General features: G+C 47.1%; 1 protein-coding gene across 2 annotated transcripts in view; it reads left to right on the forward strand.

The window, feature by feature from the left end:
* Positions 1-7,521: 7,521 nt before the first annotated feature.
* Positions 7,522-15,058, forward strand: part of TM9SF2 (transmembrane 9 superfamily member 2) — a 69,694-nt gene continuing 62,157 nt past the window's right edge. For both annotated transcript variants that reach the window (XM_073348582.1, XM_073348591.1), the window contains exon 1: positions 7,522-7,809. In XM_073348582.1, coding sequence (XP_073204683.1) covers positions 7,591-7,809 — 219 coding nt within the window. In that variant the 5' untranslated portion in view covers positions 7,522-7,590. The remainder of the gene's footprint in view (positions 7,810-15,058) is intronic.

Here is a 15,058-nt window from a genome sequence, read left to right on the forward strand (position 1 = left end):
AGTCCAACCCCCCGCTCAAAGCAGGACCAATCCCCAACTAAATCATCCCAGACAGGGCTTTGTCAAGCCTGACCTTAAAAATTCCTGAGGAAGGAGATTCCACCACCTCCCTAGGTAACGCATTCCAGTGTTTCACCACCCTCTTAGTGAAGAAGTTTTTCCTAATATCCAACCTAAACCTCCCCCACTGCAACTTGAGACCATTACTCCTTGTTCTGTCATCAGCTATCACTGAGAACAGTCTAGATCCATCCTCTTTGGAACCGCCTTTCAGGTAGTTGAAAGCAGCTATCAAATCCCCCCTCATTCTTCTCTTCGGCAGACTAAACAATCCCAGTTCCCTCAGCCTCTCCTCATAAGTCATGTGTTCCAGTCCCCTAATTATTTTTGTTGCCCTCCGCCGGACTCTTTTCCACATCCTTCTTGTAGTGTGGGGCCCAAAACTGTACACAGTACTCCAGATGAGGCCTCACCAATGTCCAATAGAGGGGAACGATCACGTCCCCCGATCTGCTGGCAATGCCCCTATGTATACATCCCAAAATGCCATTGGCCTTCTTGGCAACAAGGGCACACTGTTGACTCATCCAGCTTCTCGTCCACTGTAACCTCTAGGTCCTTTTCTGCAGAACTGCTGCCGAGCCATTCGGTCCCTAGTCTGTAGCGGTGCATGGGATTCTTCCGTCCTAAGTGCAGGACAGCCCATTTTACTGCCAGGGCCTCCTTCTCAATGACCAAGTAGGCTACCTCCTGTGGGAACAACTTCCTGCTAAGATGGAGAGCAGCATATTCTTCACTGAATTCCTGAGATAACACTGCCCTGAGTCTGACATCAGAGGCATCTGTTTGGAGAATAAAGGACTTCAAGAAGTCCGGCTAGGATAGAACTGGTTCCTGGGTCAACTGGTCTTGAAGTGTCCTAAATGCCTCATCACAGCTATTGGTCCACCAGACACTTTTGGGGCCATCAAAGGGGCAGTGATGGTGGTAAAGTTTGGGATGAATAACCGATAGTACCCCACTAATTCTCAAAACTGCCAGTCTTGCCTCTTGGTGGAAGGGATGGGGCAGCCCACCAGGGCATGGACTTTGTCCACCAAAGGTTATAGCTGTCCCCATCCCCGAGCATGCCCTACACAGATGATGTGATGTTATCTGGTTAAAATATGACCATATAGATCATTGTTGCAACCACTATTATATATTTGCAGCAAATCTTGTACAAAGGTTGTCAAGTGAGGGGTCTATGAAAAGGTTATGATTTGCTGGTTATGGTTATTCTATGTGTAAGTAGAGTCAGAATGAGCTCTACCCTGACAGCTGGTGGTGAGCTGGGAACCTACTTCAGGGCTGATCTCGTTTGCATGGGCACACCTACCCTGCCTAACATGATGAACTGCCTGTCCAAATGGTCACTTTGGCTGCTGTGGAATTCCCAATCTCTTTGTTATTGGGACAGGAGTAATAAAGGGTTGTTATGTGAATCAAGGACAGTAGAACTGTACTTTAGCATTTTATGATGGAGGGACTCTCCCTCAACTAAGCAGCACTCGCTAGGCAAGGGACATGGGTTCCAAATCCCAGTGACTTGAGAGAGGCTGGGGACAGGTAGGAGGGGTGTGTGTGCGTGTGCGCACGCACGCACACCTAGTAGTGTGGACCTGCTTTTGAGGGCCCTAAACACTACTTTGACCTCTTCACTGTGTAATAGAGCTAATTTTGGCTCTATTAGGAGTCTTGTTACATGCTGCAGAGCTGAAATCACTGATACCTTGGTCTAAGCATTAGTACCTACCAGCACTGAGGCTCCCCTACTACCAGCTTAAAATCATTGAGAGCTGTGTTAAGGGGGGCCATGAAGACAAGTTGGTGAGAGGACAGCAGGGCAGCTGGCGGGGTGGAGCAGAAAGCACGGTGGCTGGCAGAGAGGTGCAGCTGATAGTGAAGACTGCAGCAGAACCTGGAGAGGCGTGGCACTTGGACATTGACCCAAGCAGCAGAGCATATAAGATGCCTCCCTCACATACCTCCCTCCGCTTCCACCCAGGCTGGGAGGTAAACTCTGCAAATGAACTTCTGAACTCTGGGGGGCTGCACTGACCAAGGACAGAAATTGGGGTGGGGGGGTGACTTTTGGGTTGCTGGACTTAAGACCTTGAGGGGAAAAGGACACTGCCAAACTTACTTGGGGGTGGGTCTTTTGCTCATGCTTGGTGTTATGAATCCTGTTTCTGGTGTTTCCCCAACATAATTCCGCATTGTTTCCCTCCTTTATTAAAAGACTTTTGCTACACTCAGACTCTGCTCTTGCAAGAGGGGAAATATTGCCTCTTAGAGGTGCCCAGGAGGATGGTTTGTAATTGTCCCAGGTCACTGGGTGGGGACTTGAGCCGGTTTTGCATTGCGTTATGGAAACGGAACCCCTAGATACTGAACCCAGCCCTTGTTGCTGCCAACTCTGACGGGCAGAAGGGTTACATATGCATGTATCATTTTTATATTTGAAGTTATAAGTATTGGCTCTATAACTGGATTTCAAATGTTTGCTTCTGGGGTAATGCCCACAAGGTAGCTAGCCAGTACATCTTGGAGGGACTATTCAAATTGAGTGGCCCATCGAAAGAACATTTAAGTGACAATGGACCATGGGAGATGTCTATCTACACTTAATAGAATTTCCTGCTGTGACTAGGCAAAATGCATGGACATGGGACTTGCCAATGTGACTCCAAACTCCACTGTGTTTCTGTAATTTTCCACAGTAAGAACAATGGGAAGCCCTCCACATGGCAAAAGCTATAAAAGGCCCTGGAAACACCTCCATTTTGTCTTCAATCCTGCTTCTTACCTCTGGAGGAACTTTGCTACAAACTGAAGTTCTGAATAAAGGACTGAATGACCCATCCAAGTTGTGGAAATATTCCAAAGACTTGACTTAAGACAGCAGTTTATTCTATCATTGCTACAAGCCTGAACCAAGAACTTTGCAATTACTGTATATAATTCTTTTAACTAATTTTAACTGACTTTTCTCTTTATAAATAAACATTTTAGATACTAAAGAATTGGCATCAGCATGATTTTTGGGTAAGATCAAAGTTATATATTGACCTGGGTTTGTGGCTGGTCCTTTGGGATTGGAAGAACCTATTTGATCAGACTGGTTCTAAACAACCACTCATCTCTAAATCCAGTGTTTTTTGGTGGTGACATAAGAACTGGAATGCCAAAGGAAACTGCTTTTATGACTTGTTAGCCAGTGTGGTGAAACAGGAGTTCACTTGTGTTGCTGAGAGCCATCGTCTATGGGGGATTAGCCACCAGTCTTGGGGTGTGTCTGCCCTATTTCTCAGCAGTTTGTCCTGAATTTGGCATCCTGAGTTGTGACCCACTGAGGCACGGTTACAGATGACTTCTTGGGTGGCCAGTCAACACTTGCTTGAGTTGTCCATCAAACCTGCCTCTCTGAAAACCTGCAACATTGCAGCCATGTGCTTCATATATTTTTTGGTCCAGCTCTTGCTGTAGATGATATCATTGTAGGTGGCTGTGTATATGCCATGTGGCCACAGCACTCAGTCCATCTGATGCTGGAAAGTGGTGGAAGCTCCATAAAGTCTAAAGGGCATGGTTTCAAACTGGTATAACCCCCACAGTGGGGGGAAGGCAGTTTTTTCTTTAGATTTAGGTGTCAAGGGGATTTGCCGGTATCTCCATCAAATCGAGGGTGGATATATACTTAGCAGCCCACAGTTTTTTCCAGTAGTTGGTCAAATGGCATTCATTTTCCAGAAGTCAATATAGAACAGTATTAATGCATCTGTGGATGTGCAGAATTCATTTGCTTCTCTTATGAACAACCCATGTATTCTCTCTCAATGCCTCCGGAGTATATTATATCCTGGTATATTGAACACAGTTTACTTATCCCACACCTCTTGCACACACTACATCAGGCTTTATCTCCATTTCAAAGATGGCTTTCTTAAATTTCTTGTCCATGCATTATTAAACTTATATGCATTCCAGTAAAGGATCATTAAGACCATGTTATTTAAGATGTATTATAGCTTTCATTTAAAATGGTGTGAATGTGGTCTATCTTCAGATATATTTCTGCTGCTTTTGCTACAATTTTAATCATTTCATTTTTCCCCATCTGTAAGGTGCAGTTACTTTTGTAATGACCACTATGAGTTTCTCTTCAAGTAACACAGCATTTCCCATTCTACTCAGTCTCCTTCGTGACCAGAAATGTTTTCTGCTGGCCAGAACATCATTTCTCTTATTGCGTATTTTTTTCTTCTATTTTCTGCAGTGGATATCTTACGGTAGCCTCCACATAGGATACCTTTTTGAATGCTATTTTTTTAAATTTCTGTAGCTTCTGCTATTGCACATTCTTTATAAGCTGCACTGTGCTTTCCCCCCGCAATTGCTACATTTAGGTTCTGTTCCTTCTCTGCACAGTTCTCATAAAAATGATTTATTTTCCCCCCCTCCACAGTTACTGCCCCCACTGTTCCCTTACAAATGACTGCTGCATGTCCAAACCTTTGACAATTATAGCACTTCACAGGAGGAGAATATATGGTTTCTACCAGAAAGACTAGTACCTCATTTGGACCCTATCCAGCAGTGTCCCACCTTTAAGTATTATCATACAGCCATAGATGTCTGGTTTTCTCCTCTCTCCTACTAAGTAGAGGGTTTAACAAACAATACTTTATCTTCCCTTGTATTCTTTTTTGATCTCCTCCTCAGACAATCCTAGTAGCACTCCCTACATAGCCCTTCTTGCTTCTGTCTGGAATTTAGGCAGTTGACAAGCAAGTTTCTTTTTCCCGAAAAGATACAAAAAGTTAAAAGAATGCAGGATGAAGATCTAGTGATTGAATGTACACATAAGGAGCAAGCTGGAAAAAAACTTGATAAAATTGTATGTCCCCAACACTGCTTTAATCCGGTCTGTCATTTTCAGGGGGTTAACATCTCCTATTTTCACATCTTTTGTCACTGATTTGACAACTTATAAAATGTTGACTTATCTTTTTTTATTATTTTCAATGTATTCCCTCAAATCATCACATATCAAGTCTTCCCCTTCCCCCCCATCCAATCTGAGATCATGCCTCAGTCCCTGCTTCTTCTCTTTCATTGTCCAAGGCAACTTTCTCTTTCCCCCCACTATGTCAACTGGCAGTTTGCATTCAGTCTTGTTTCAACTGGGGGCAGTTGCAGCCAGCCCAGCCGCCAACAGCTACGTCTCTGACCAGCCACCCCACTGGCTTCCAGCTCAGTCAGGTCAATTCAGCCTCCGCTCCAACTCAGCTGGTCCTCTCAGCCCAAACAACCCAAGTGCCAGTCAGTATTCTTTTCAGCCAGCCTCAGACCAGTTTAGCTCCTACTGCTCTCACTTCCTAGTTTTTATAATCTGTGTCAAGCTGTCTAGAGTGGCTCAGGAGTATGAGTACCAACCTCAGGACAGACTGTTTAAAAAATCATGGCACACCTCAAATTGATTGTGCATTCTATACTTAGATTTTACCAACCAAGAATCAAGTGTGAATTCTTCAGGCACTACAACAGCCTTAACATGAAGTCAGACAGTCCCTGTGGGTAAGCTTGCCTTTGTGATAGATGGTCCCTTATCCCAAAAATCACAATATTCAAGTCACTCCCCCTACCAAAGGACCAGTCATTTACTCAATCAGTTGCACCTTAGATCTAACACCAAAGATGATGCTTGTAGCCAATTGGATAATAAATTAGTTAAGAAATTACCTGCTATAACCTAGTAAATAGCTTAACATACACACACAAATGAGTTACAGCCTTAGGTTTCAAAAGGTGATAGTAGCTCCTGGGCCCTGCAAGCTGTGTGGGTCCTTTAGGGCTAGCATAGGTTACACAGCTGGGGCTCCTTTGCTTATACTTAGAAATCTTTACCACTCAGACTCCAAGCAACATAAAGAGATACAGTTCCTTCTTGTCAAGGATTTTTATTCCCTTTCCTCAGAGGTCAAGCTGATGGCATCAACCTGTACATCTCCCCTTCCTGGGCATAGGGGAAGCAATCAAGAAAATCTTTTGTCCTCTGATGCACCACAATGTCTTGTGGTGTCTATGGGCCTCCTTTTGTTGGGCAGATGACACCATATGGAAAACCATATTTCACTCTTGGTAATGCTTCTCTCCTGGCTGTAGAGCTTTACAGTTTCAGAGAAAACACTTATATCTCTATTCCCATGGGAAGAAGTAGTATTTAAGTGAGATTAATGCATGCAGCAATTTACAAGCATTTCATAAAGTCTAAATGCATTTTTTATAAATCCAGTACCTATTTTAACAATACTAACACAAAGGTGAACCAGACTGGTTTCCAGCTATACCTTTGTCACTATTCAGTGAGCTGGCCTGAGCTGGTACCTAATCTGCCAGTGTCACAATTCTATCCTAGCTCCTGGGATTCTTCTAATATTGGGCATCATCAATTCCTGGCTCCTCTCCAGGTGCAGCATGTAAGGTTAGTTGCCCCTTTTGCACCCCGTAACACTATGGCAATATGTTAGGTAGTGTCCTGCAAAATCTTTGGAAGATCTGATTTATGTATGATTGTAGGCCAGGGATTGTGTGTAATTCCTACAGGGAGAGTGCCCACAGCTCCTCCAGGAAGTAAGAAGTGGGGAGCGATCAGGCAAATTCTTTCGGGCTGTAACACCTTCAGAGAGGTACCACCACTTGCAGAAACTCTGCTTCAAACTAGATTCCCCAGAGACCCACAAAGAAAGGACTTTTAGATTAAAAAAAAAACACCCTGACTTTAAACTGACTCAGGGTCTTCTTTCTAATCCAGCAAATGCACAGGACCTTTTGCCCATGGGGGCAATCCTTATGGAAGGCTTAGAAGGACTGACCCCTGGCAGAGCTCAAGGTTGGAGCTGGGGTGATCTCAGACAAAATTACTCTTCAGAAGACAACAGGTTTCCTGATTTGAAATCCCAAACGGGCCTGGGATGACGAATATTAAAACGGGCTCCGTGGAAGTGCCCCCCCTTTATTTATGCTAAACTGGCTTTAGGGACCGGCTGCCCCATGACATCCCAGTATTAGGGGCTTTCTTATGTATGCAACTGTACCCCTGCAACCGTACCCCTGCCCCTGAAAAGCGTCCGGGTCGGTCACGCTTGCTTTCTGGTCACCCCCTCTTGTTAACTGGCACTGGGCGTGACGCAGAGACCGGGAACGACAAACAGTTCAGTTCCCTCCTCCTTCTCCCCCCCACCCCGGGGAGACACCGGCACGCCCAGGCAGCCGCTCCGCTCCCGCGCGTCATAACGGACAAGCCGAGCAGGGTGACAAGCGAGCACCAGTAAACGTCAGCGGCCGCCCGGCTGCCCCGCCCCCCCAGGGTGTGAGCGGCGCGCGGGATGAGCCTGTTACTATAGTAACTGGCCGGGGACTGGGTGTGACCCGGAAGTAGTCTCTCAGCCCCCTCCCCCTCCGAGGGAGGGGCGGGGAGGTCAGCGCAGGGTGACGTGTCTGAGCCGGAAAACCGGAAGTCGCGGCTGCTGCGGGAACTGAGCCGTGATGCCGCTGCGAGGCCCACTACAGGCCGCCCGGCGCCCCCGCCCCGCCCGGCCACCGCCGCTGCGTGTCCCCGGGGCCATGGGTCTCCCGCGGCGGCGGCTGCTGCTGCTGCCTGTGGCGCTGCTGGCGGTGTGCGCGCCCCGCGGCGGAGCCTTCTACCTGCCGGGCCTGGCGCCCGTCAACTTCTGCGAGGAGGGCAAGGCGACTGCCGAGTGCAAGGTGAGCGGCGGGGCCGGTGGGAAGCCCGGGCCGGCCTCGTCTGCGCCCCGCGGTAGGGCTGAACGTGGTTCGCCGGCTGTGGGGCTGGGGCTGGCGCTGGGGATCGGGGATCGCTTCCCTGGCCTTGCCTCCTGCTAAGCGGGGCGAGGCGAGGCTCCCGCAGGAAACCTGCCTGGCCCCCGCCAGTGTTTGGGGTGGGGCTAGGGTTGCCAATCCTCCAGGATTGTCCAGGAGCCTCCAGGATTAAAGATTAATCTTTAATTAAAGATTGTCATGTGATGAAACCTCCAGGAATATGGACAACCAGAATTGGTAACCCTAGGTCTGGCTGAGGTGGCCCCTTGCTAGGTACTACTTCTCCTTAAGAAGAAAAGGAGGACTTGTGGCACCTTAGAGACTAACCAATTTGTTTGAGCATGAGCTTTCGTGAGCTACATCTCACTTCATCAATGAAGTGAGCTGTAGCTCACGAAAGCTCATGCTCAGATATATTGGTTAGTCTCTAAGGTGCCACAAGTACTCCTTTTCTTTTTGTGAATACAGACTAACACGGCTGGTACTCTGAAACTTCTCCTTGAGGAGGGTCTTAATGAAGTGTCAGGCTGGTGACCGCCTATGTGCTGGGGGGCTCCTGCCAGGGCCCTTGGGTGCCTCTGTGTCAGCCACATATAGGGTGGCATCTAATTTAGAGCTAGACTCCTTGATAATTGCCCCTTCTTGGTAAGGGTTAATTATTACTTGCAGTTAAACTAAACAGTACAGCCTTTGAGATCTCCCCTCATTTCACTGCAGTGCCAGTGGAATTGGTGGTGCACTGTGAGCTCTCTGGATGATTGATCCTGGCGACCTAATGCTTCCTGCTGTCACAGCTCTGCTGGGGTGTGAGATTTTCCCCCCAGAAGTTCCTGTGATCCATGTCTTTTGTAGATTTTTTTTCTCTCCTTAACATGCTGTCTCTACTTCATTAGTATTTCTTCAACAGTAATGTTGTGCTAGGTGTGCTGCAAGACTGCTTTTAGGGTTGCCAATCCTCCAGGATTGTCCTGGAGGTTGCAGGACTACATCCAACCAAAACAGGCAACCCTACTACCTAACCAGCTTACAATCAGGTGTAATGGGAGACAGCATTTTTACTGGCATAGATTAATGTTTGGGCTTTGCAGTATTTGTGAAATAATAAGCAGACATACAATGCAGAAGATGTGGCTGTCCCTTGATCACTTTGATTGCATGGAATGAGCTGCAGAATTTTTTTTTTTTAATGAAGCCATTTTATAGCTGCTAGGAGTTCAGGCAAGGATGATTATGATGGGGGGAATATGTGAACAGCTTATTTTTCCTGTTTAGCTGTATGAATGTCAATGTTGTATTTAATATGTATATACACACACACACACACACACACACATATATATATGAAAGATTTTTATCTGTCAAATATCAACACCACAGTGGGGCTGTGATGGAAATGGTGGTACTATGATAAGAGTGAACAGATGGACTACTACTTCAGTGTATTATTCAGGAATATATTTTCAGTTCTGCCTGGTAGTTACTAATTTATAAGGGAATTGTGAAACTTTCTTTTTTTTTTTAACCATTTTGTTTTTCTTGATTTGTTTTCTCCAGCTGTCCTACAGACTTGCAACAAAAATTAATAGCATTCTGTATTATCCATTGAATTCTTTTATGCATTCCCTTCTAAACTAAATCTTAACAGAAGTTAATAAGTTAGTGACTTTTTTTTTAAACTGGAACTTTCTAAAATACATATACCTGCTTTGTCTCTTGAGTTCTAACTTCAAACTAACTTCTATTATCAGTGATCCTCTTTTTGTAAAATTTTTGTTTAACCTGTGTCCAATTGTAGGGAAAAGATTTATCTTTATTACAAGTTTATGGTGATATCATGAGTTGAAATTACACTGGTCTGTGTTTTGAGACTAGAATAAGCAGACTGAGGAACCAGTATAGGCCTAACATAGTTTTAAGGTCTTGTGTCTTACAAAGTCTCAGGGTTGGAAACTATTGTTACTTACTTGCTCGGGTCTCTGCTTTCTTATAGTATAAAGCACTAGACCATGGCCCTGTAAGGAAGCAGGCCTGTTATTTACAACTGCAATTCTGATTAGCATCTTTTACATCAAAAAAATGTACATTTATTTGATCCAGTAGCTGCTGAGTCAGTGGATCAGGGAACAAACACATCCCTAGTTGAAGTAACTTTGACGTACCAAAATAGAATATAAAATTAAATTCATATGGACTGAGTAATTATCACAGAGGTGTAGTAATTTTATATTGTTGATATGCTGTAAAATACAAGCCATTAATAACCAGTTCATAAGGTCTAACAGGTACTTCAGTATTTATCTTTTGTAGCATATCTTAGTTGTCAAAATATGGTAGGTCCTCTAAATATGTTGCAAAGCAGGACTGTGCCTTGAAGAGTTTACCATCTAAGACCCCAAGCTTCTAAATAACTCTCTAGGCAGACCCCTTTATCATAATGTGGACATACCCAGACACCCCTGCCGAGCCTCACCCAGTACATCCTGAACCCCCTTAGCCCTCCTTACCTGAACCCCTACCCCACTGAACCTCAGCCCTGCCTCTGGACCCACCCTGCACCCAGGCGCCCTGCCTCCGGACCCCCATCCCTGCACCCAGACCACCCCCCGTTGAGCTCCCTGCACTCAAACCACCACCCGTTGCCCCATCCTGAGCTTGTACACCCAGACCCCCACGCCACTGCCCCCAGCTAGCTGCTTCCAGATCTCCACCCCACCAAGCTCCACACCCAGACCCCTCCGCTGAGCCCCAGCTACTTTCACCTGGAAGCCCCTGCTGATCCCAGTGCCCCTGCACCTGGAACCCCACAATGAGCCTCTGTGCATCCGGATCCCTCCACACCAAGCCCCCAACTGAGCTGCCTGCACTTGGATTGTCCCACACAGAATCTTCTCACCCCACATCTGGATCCCCCTACACTTGGATCCTGCCTACCCCACACCTGGTGTGCCTGGCGCAGAGGGGCAGGGCCCCAGGGTGTTTCTGGGGCAGGCCCAGGCCTTGTGCTATGTCAAAGTCAGGTGCATCCTCGCAGCTGAGTCGGTGTCCGGGGGTGGAGGGGCTGCAGGGTGATCTCCCACCTTCATGCAGCCAGTGGCCTGTGCTAACCACTGCCATGCTGGAGCCTCTGCATTTATTTATTGACAAATAAAACTTTCAGAATTTTAAAATATTCGCAGAATTTTTAATTTTTTGGCGCAGAATGCCTTCAAAGTAATTCTCCAGATATGGTGCATTTGCAACACTATACTTGAAATTGCTAATAATTGTACCCTACAGTAACATTATAATATTCTTTCATTTAGTTTTATATCTGTTTACCACACACTGCCCATTTGTTTATTCCTTTCATTCCATATTACATAAAAAAAACCCTACCCTGAAAGCATGTTAAGGTTGCAAAGTCAGGTACTCAGCAACTAGCAAGTGCCAGAATTAAGGCTGTTTCCAACTTCCATTCAGCTCCCTCTATGTTTGCTTTCTGATGCAGTCTATAGTTACAGAATTGTTGCTATTTTTCCCCCCACAGGATTCCTGCTTCATTTAGTGAATGGGCAGCTATTCAATATTTCTTTAGTCTCCTCATTCAGTGCATGGTTCTAAGCCTAGTTTAATGCAAACCCTGTACTGAATACAGAACTATGAATTTCCTCTAGGATGTTTCTCAGGTGCTGTTACCCACTGTGCTTCACAAACATTAGTACGTTTATCTTTCCTGTGAGATTCGATTGGCGTATTCCCGTTTTACAGGTGGGTACTGAGGCTCAGCGAAATTAAGGTCAATATTGTCAAAAGTGTCTACTAATTTTGGGTGCCCCCGGTGAGACACCTTGGGGCATGGTTTTTCAGAGTACTTAACATTTTTATTGCACTGCGTGTGTTTAGGCATAGCTACGATTGACTTCAGTTGCAGTTATGAGTGCTCAGCACTTGTGGGTATCTAATGCTTGGGTATATCAAGGTGGGTATGCAGAAAATGAAGACCATGGAGTTAGTGGCCAGCTGTGAACATTTTGGTTTGTGAGTGTCCCAACATCACATAGGAACTCTGCTTGTTGCAGGAATAGAATCCAGTTCCCCAAAGTGGCATTCAGCTTCCTTAACCAGGAGGCCATCCTTTCACTTACTGTATTCCCCTGTCTCATTCACTACACATCTTCCACCTTCTGCAACAAATGGGGCTGATGTCCTACAAACAGCCTAATTCACTATCCAGCTATTCATTTCCAGAGTGTCATCTAATCTGTACGCTGAATGAGGCAGGGATACAGGCCGGATGGGTATGTGGTTATGTAATAAGACTGTATCATTCATACAAGGGAGTGGAATTAAGGGTGCACAGGCAACCTTAATTTTGGCACTTCCTACCTTTTTTGAGTTCTTGACTTTGCAACCTCAACGTTCTTTTAACATAGTCTGTCTACGTTGCCCCTCAGTTCAGACTACAGGGTGTGAATAGCAGTGTGCACCTAAGTGCTGCGCTATAACTCTCCCATGCGGACACTGCGAGTGCAAACGTAAGGTGCCTTGTTCACGCTAATGTAGTTGTGTTTGAAGAGGCGAAGTTCACATGAGGGGTTTACATCTCAGCACTTCGGTATGTGCCCTGTAATCTGAACTGCAGAACAGTGTAGACATACCCATCGTTTCTTGTTTTTGTGAATTTCTGAATTCAAAACAAAACTGAAAAACAGAAATTCTGTCTTGTGAATACCCAGCTTGGGTCATCAGCAGGTTTCAGGTGTTCAGATCCACAGCATAGATCCCTAACTGGTACCATTAGTAGGCTGCTATCATCTATGTGGATGAGCACTAGAGAGGAGATGTGACACACTTTGCCTGTGAACGTCACAGCTATTTGCTGACCGCAAAGAAATATTGAGACTCTCTCCTGGGTTCAATTCCAGATTCTGTATGGGGGAGTGTGCTCTAGTAGCCACCCACCTTTCTGCTTCTACCCTGTCTCCCCTCTTAACTATTTATCTCTCCAGCTTCTGCCCATGCTTTCCCTCTATCTTGCTTCCCAGGCTTAAATTCTTGCCGCTTTGCATTCCAGTGTGGTTGCTTTCTCCTCATCTTCAATGCCTGGGTGCCAGCTGGGAGAGCATTCAGAATATAGGGCAGAGCAGGGGCGGGCAAACTATGGCCTGTGGGCCGGATGCAGCCCACCAGCCATTTTATTCTGGCCCTCGAGTGCCTGCTGGGGAGTGGGGTCTGGGGCTTACCCCACTCCGATTCTTGGGTTGGGGGCTGCTCAGCATGTGATGTAGGGGCAGCCAGGGGTCTCTGTTCCGCATGCTGCCCCGCCCCAAGTGCCGCCCCTGCATCTCCCATTGACTGGGAACCGCAGCCAATGGGAGCTGCAGGGATGCCTGTGGATGGGGCGGCTTGCAGGCAGAGCTGCCTGGCTGCATCTTCACGTAGGACCCGAAGGGGGGACATATCGCTGCTTCCAGGAGCCAATTGAGGTAAGCGCTGCCTGGAGCCCTGCCCCACCCCCAACCCTCTGCCCCAGCCTGATTCCCCTCCGACCCCCTTGGTCCCAGCCTGGAATGCCCTCCTTCACCCCAAACCCCTCATCCTCAGCTGGAGCCCTCACGTGCTCTCCCCTCCCCCTACCCCTCCCCCCGCTGCAGCCTGGAGCCCCCTCTTGCACCCTGAACTCCTCATTTCTGGACCCATCCCAGAGCCCATACCCCCAGCCAGAGCCCTCACCCCCTCCCGCACCCCAACCCCAATTTTGTGAACATTCATGGCCTGCCATGTAATTTCTATACCCAGATGTGGCCATCAAGCCAAAAAATTTGCCCAACCCTGGGGTAGAGTCTCTTTGGCACATGTGAAGTCTGCTTAGTGTGTAGGAGCTGTGAGGGGATGGAGCATGGTCAGTACAGATGGAATCTTCAGAGAATTTAGCTGCCATGTTCTAACAAACCTTTACTGTGTGTGAGATCTGTGATTCTCACACCCCATCCTCCAGGGGCGTCTAGCTTGGCCAAACTTGGGGGAGTGTTCATGGGAATGGCAAAAAGTGCAACCCTCCTAATAAATTTGATATTCCTGCTGCAAAGCAGCTTTTCAGTGAAACTTTTGTAAGAATTTCTTTAACGTGGGCAAAACAATGTACTTTTTCTGTGCCACATTCTTTGAAATGTCTGGTGCTAAATTGAAACTTTAAACAAGCAGGAAAAACAAAGCCCCAGTCTCTGCCTCTTGCAGGCTCCTGGAATGGAAAATTTTAGCTCAAGTAGTTAGTTTGGCAAAGTTTTATACAGTAACTCCTCACTTAACATTGTAGTTATGTTCCGGAAAAATGCAGCTTTAAGCGAAACAATGTTAAGCGAATCTAATTTCCCATAAGAATGAATGTAAATGGAGGGGGGGGGGGGTTAGGTTTCAGGGAAAATTTTTTTTGCCATACAGTACTATAGTTGGGAGATGCCCCCCGCCTTACCCCACACAGGCACAGCCCACTGGCACTGGAGGACAGTGAGGCAGGCAAGGAGGCTGAAGGTGCTGTAAGCTAGGAGAACCATGTTGCGCAGCAGCAGCTTCCCCTACTCTGCAAGCACCAGGGGTGGAGGGCTTAACCCTCGGCCTACCACTCCACCCTTTCCCCCAAGCCCGCACCCTTAACCCGCCACCTCTTCTTCCCCTTCTTTACTTTGCATGCTGCTTCCTCGCTCCTGCCCCCTCCTTCCCCCTGCCAGCTGGCTTGTGGCGTTCAGGGGGCAGGAGGAAGGGAGGGAGGAGCGAGGACTTGGCACGCAGCCTCCCCCTTCCCTCCCCAGTCTCTTGCCCGCGGCAGTCAGCTGGTTTGTGGGGTTCAAGAGGGAGGGGGAGCCTGCGTGCTGAGTCCTCGTTCCTCCCCCTCCCTCCTGAACGCCGCAAGCCAGCTGATTGCCAGAGGAGGGGGGTAAGGTGCTAATCCTCGGGGTCTGCCGGCGGGCGGGAGGCGCTGTGTGGGGGGGCTTAGGGGAGTTGATGTGGGGGCTGTCAGCTGTGGACAAAGCAGGCAGCCAGATGACATTATAGGAAAACATTGCACAACTTGAAATGGAGCATGTTCTGTAATTGAGCAGGGACATAAGATCGAAACAACGTTAAGCGAGAGGACGTTAAATGTGGAGTTACTGTAAGTACCTGAAAACAGGGTCTTATAATGGAAAGTATTGGG

This window comes from Lepidochelys kempii, chromosome 1, assembly GCF_965140265.1.
Source record: "Lepidochelys kempii isolate rLepKem1 chromosome 1, rLepKem1.hap2, whole genome shotgun sequence".
Taxonomy (NCBI): domain Eukaryota; kingdom Metazoa; phylum Chordata; order Testudines; family Cheloniidae; genus Lepidochelys; species Lepidochelys kempii.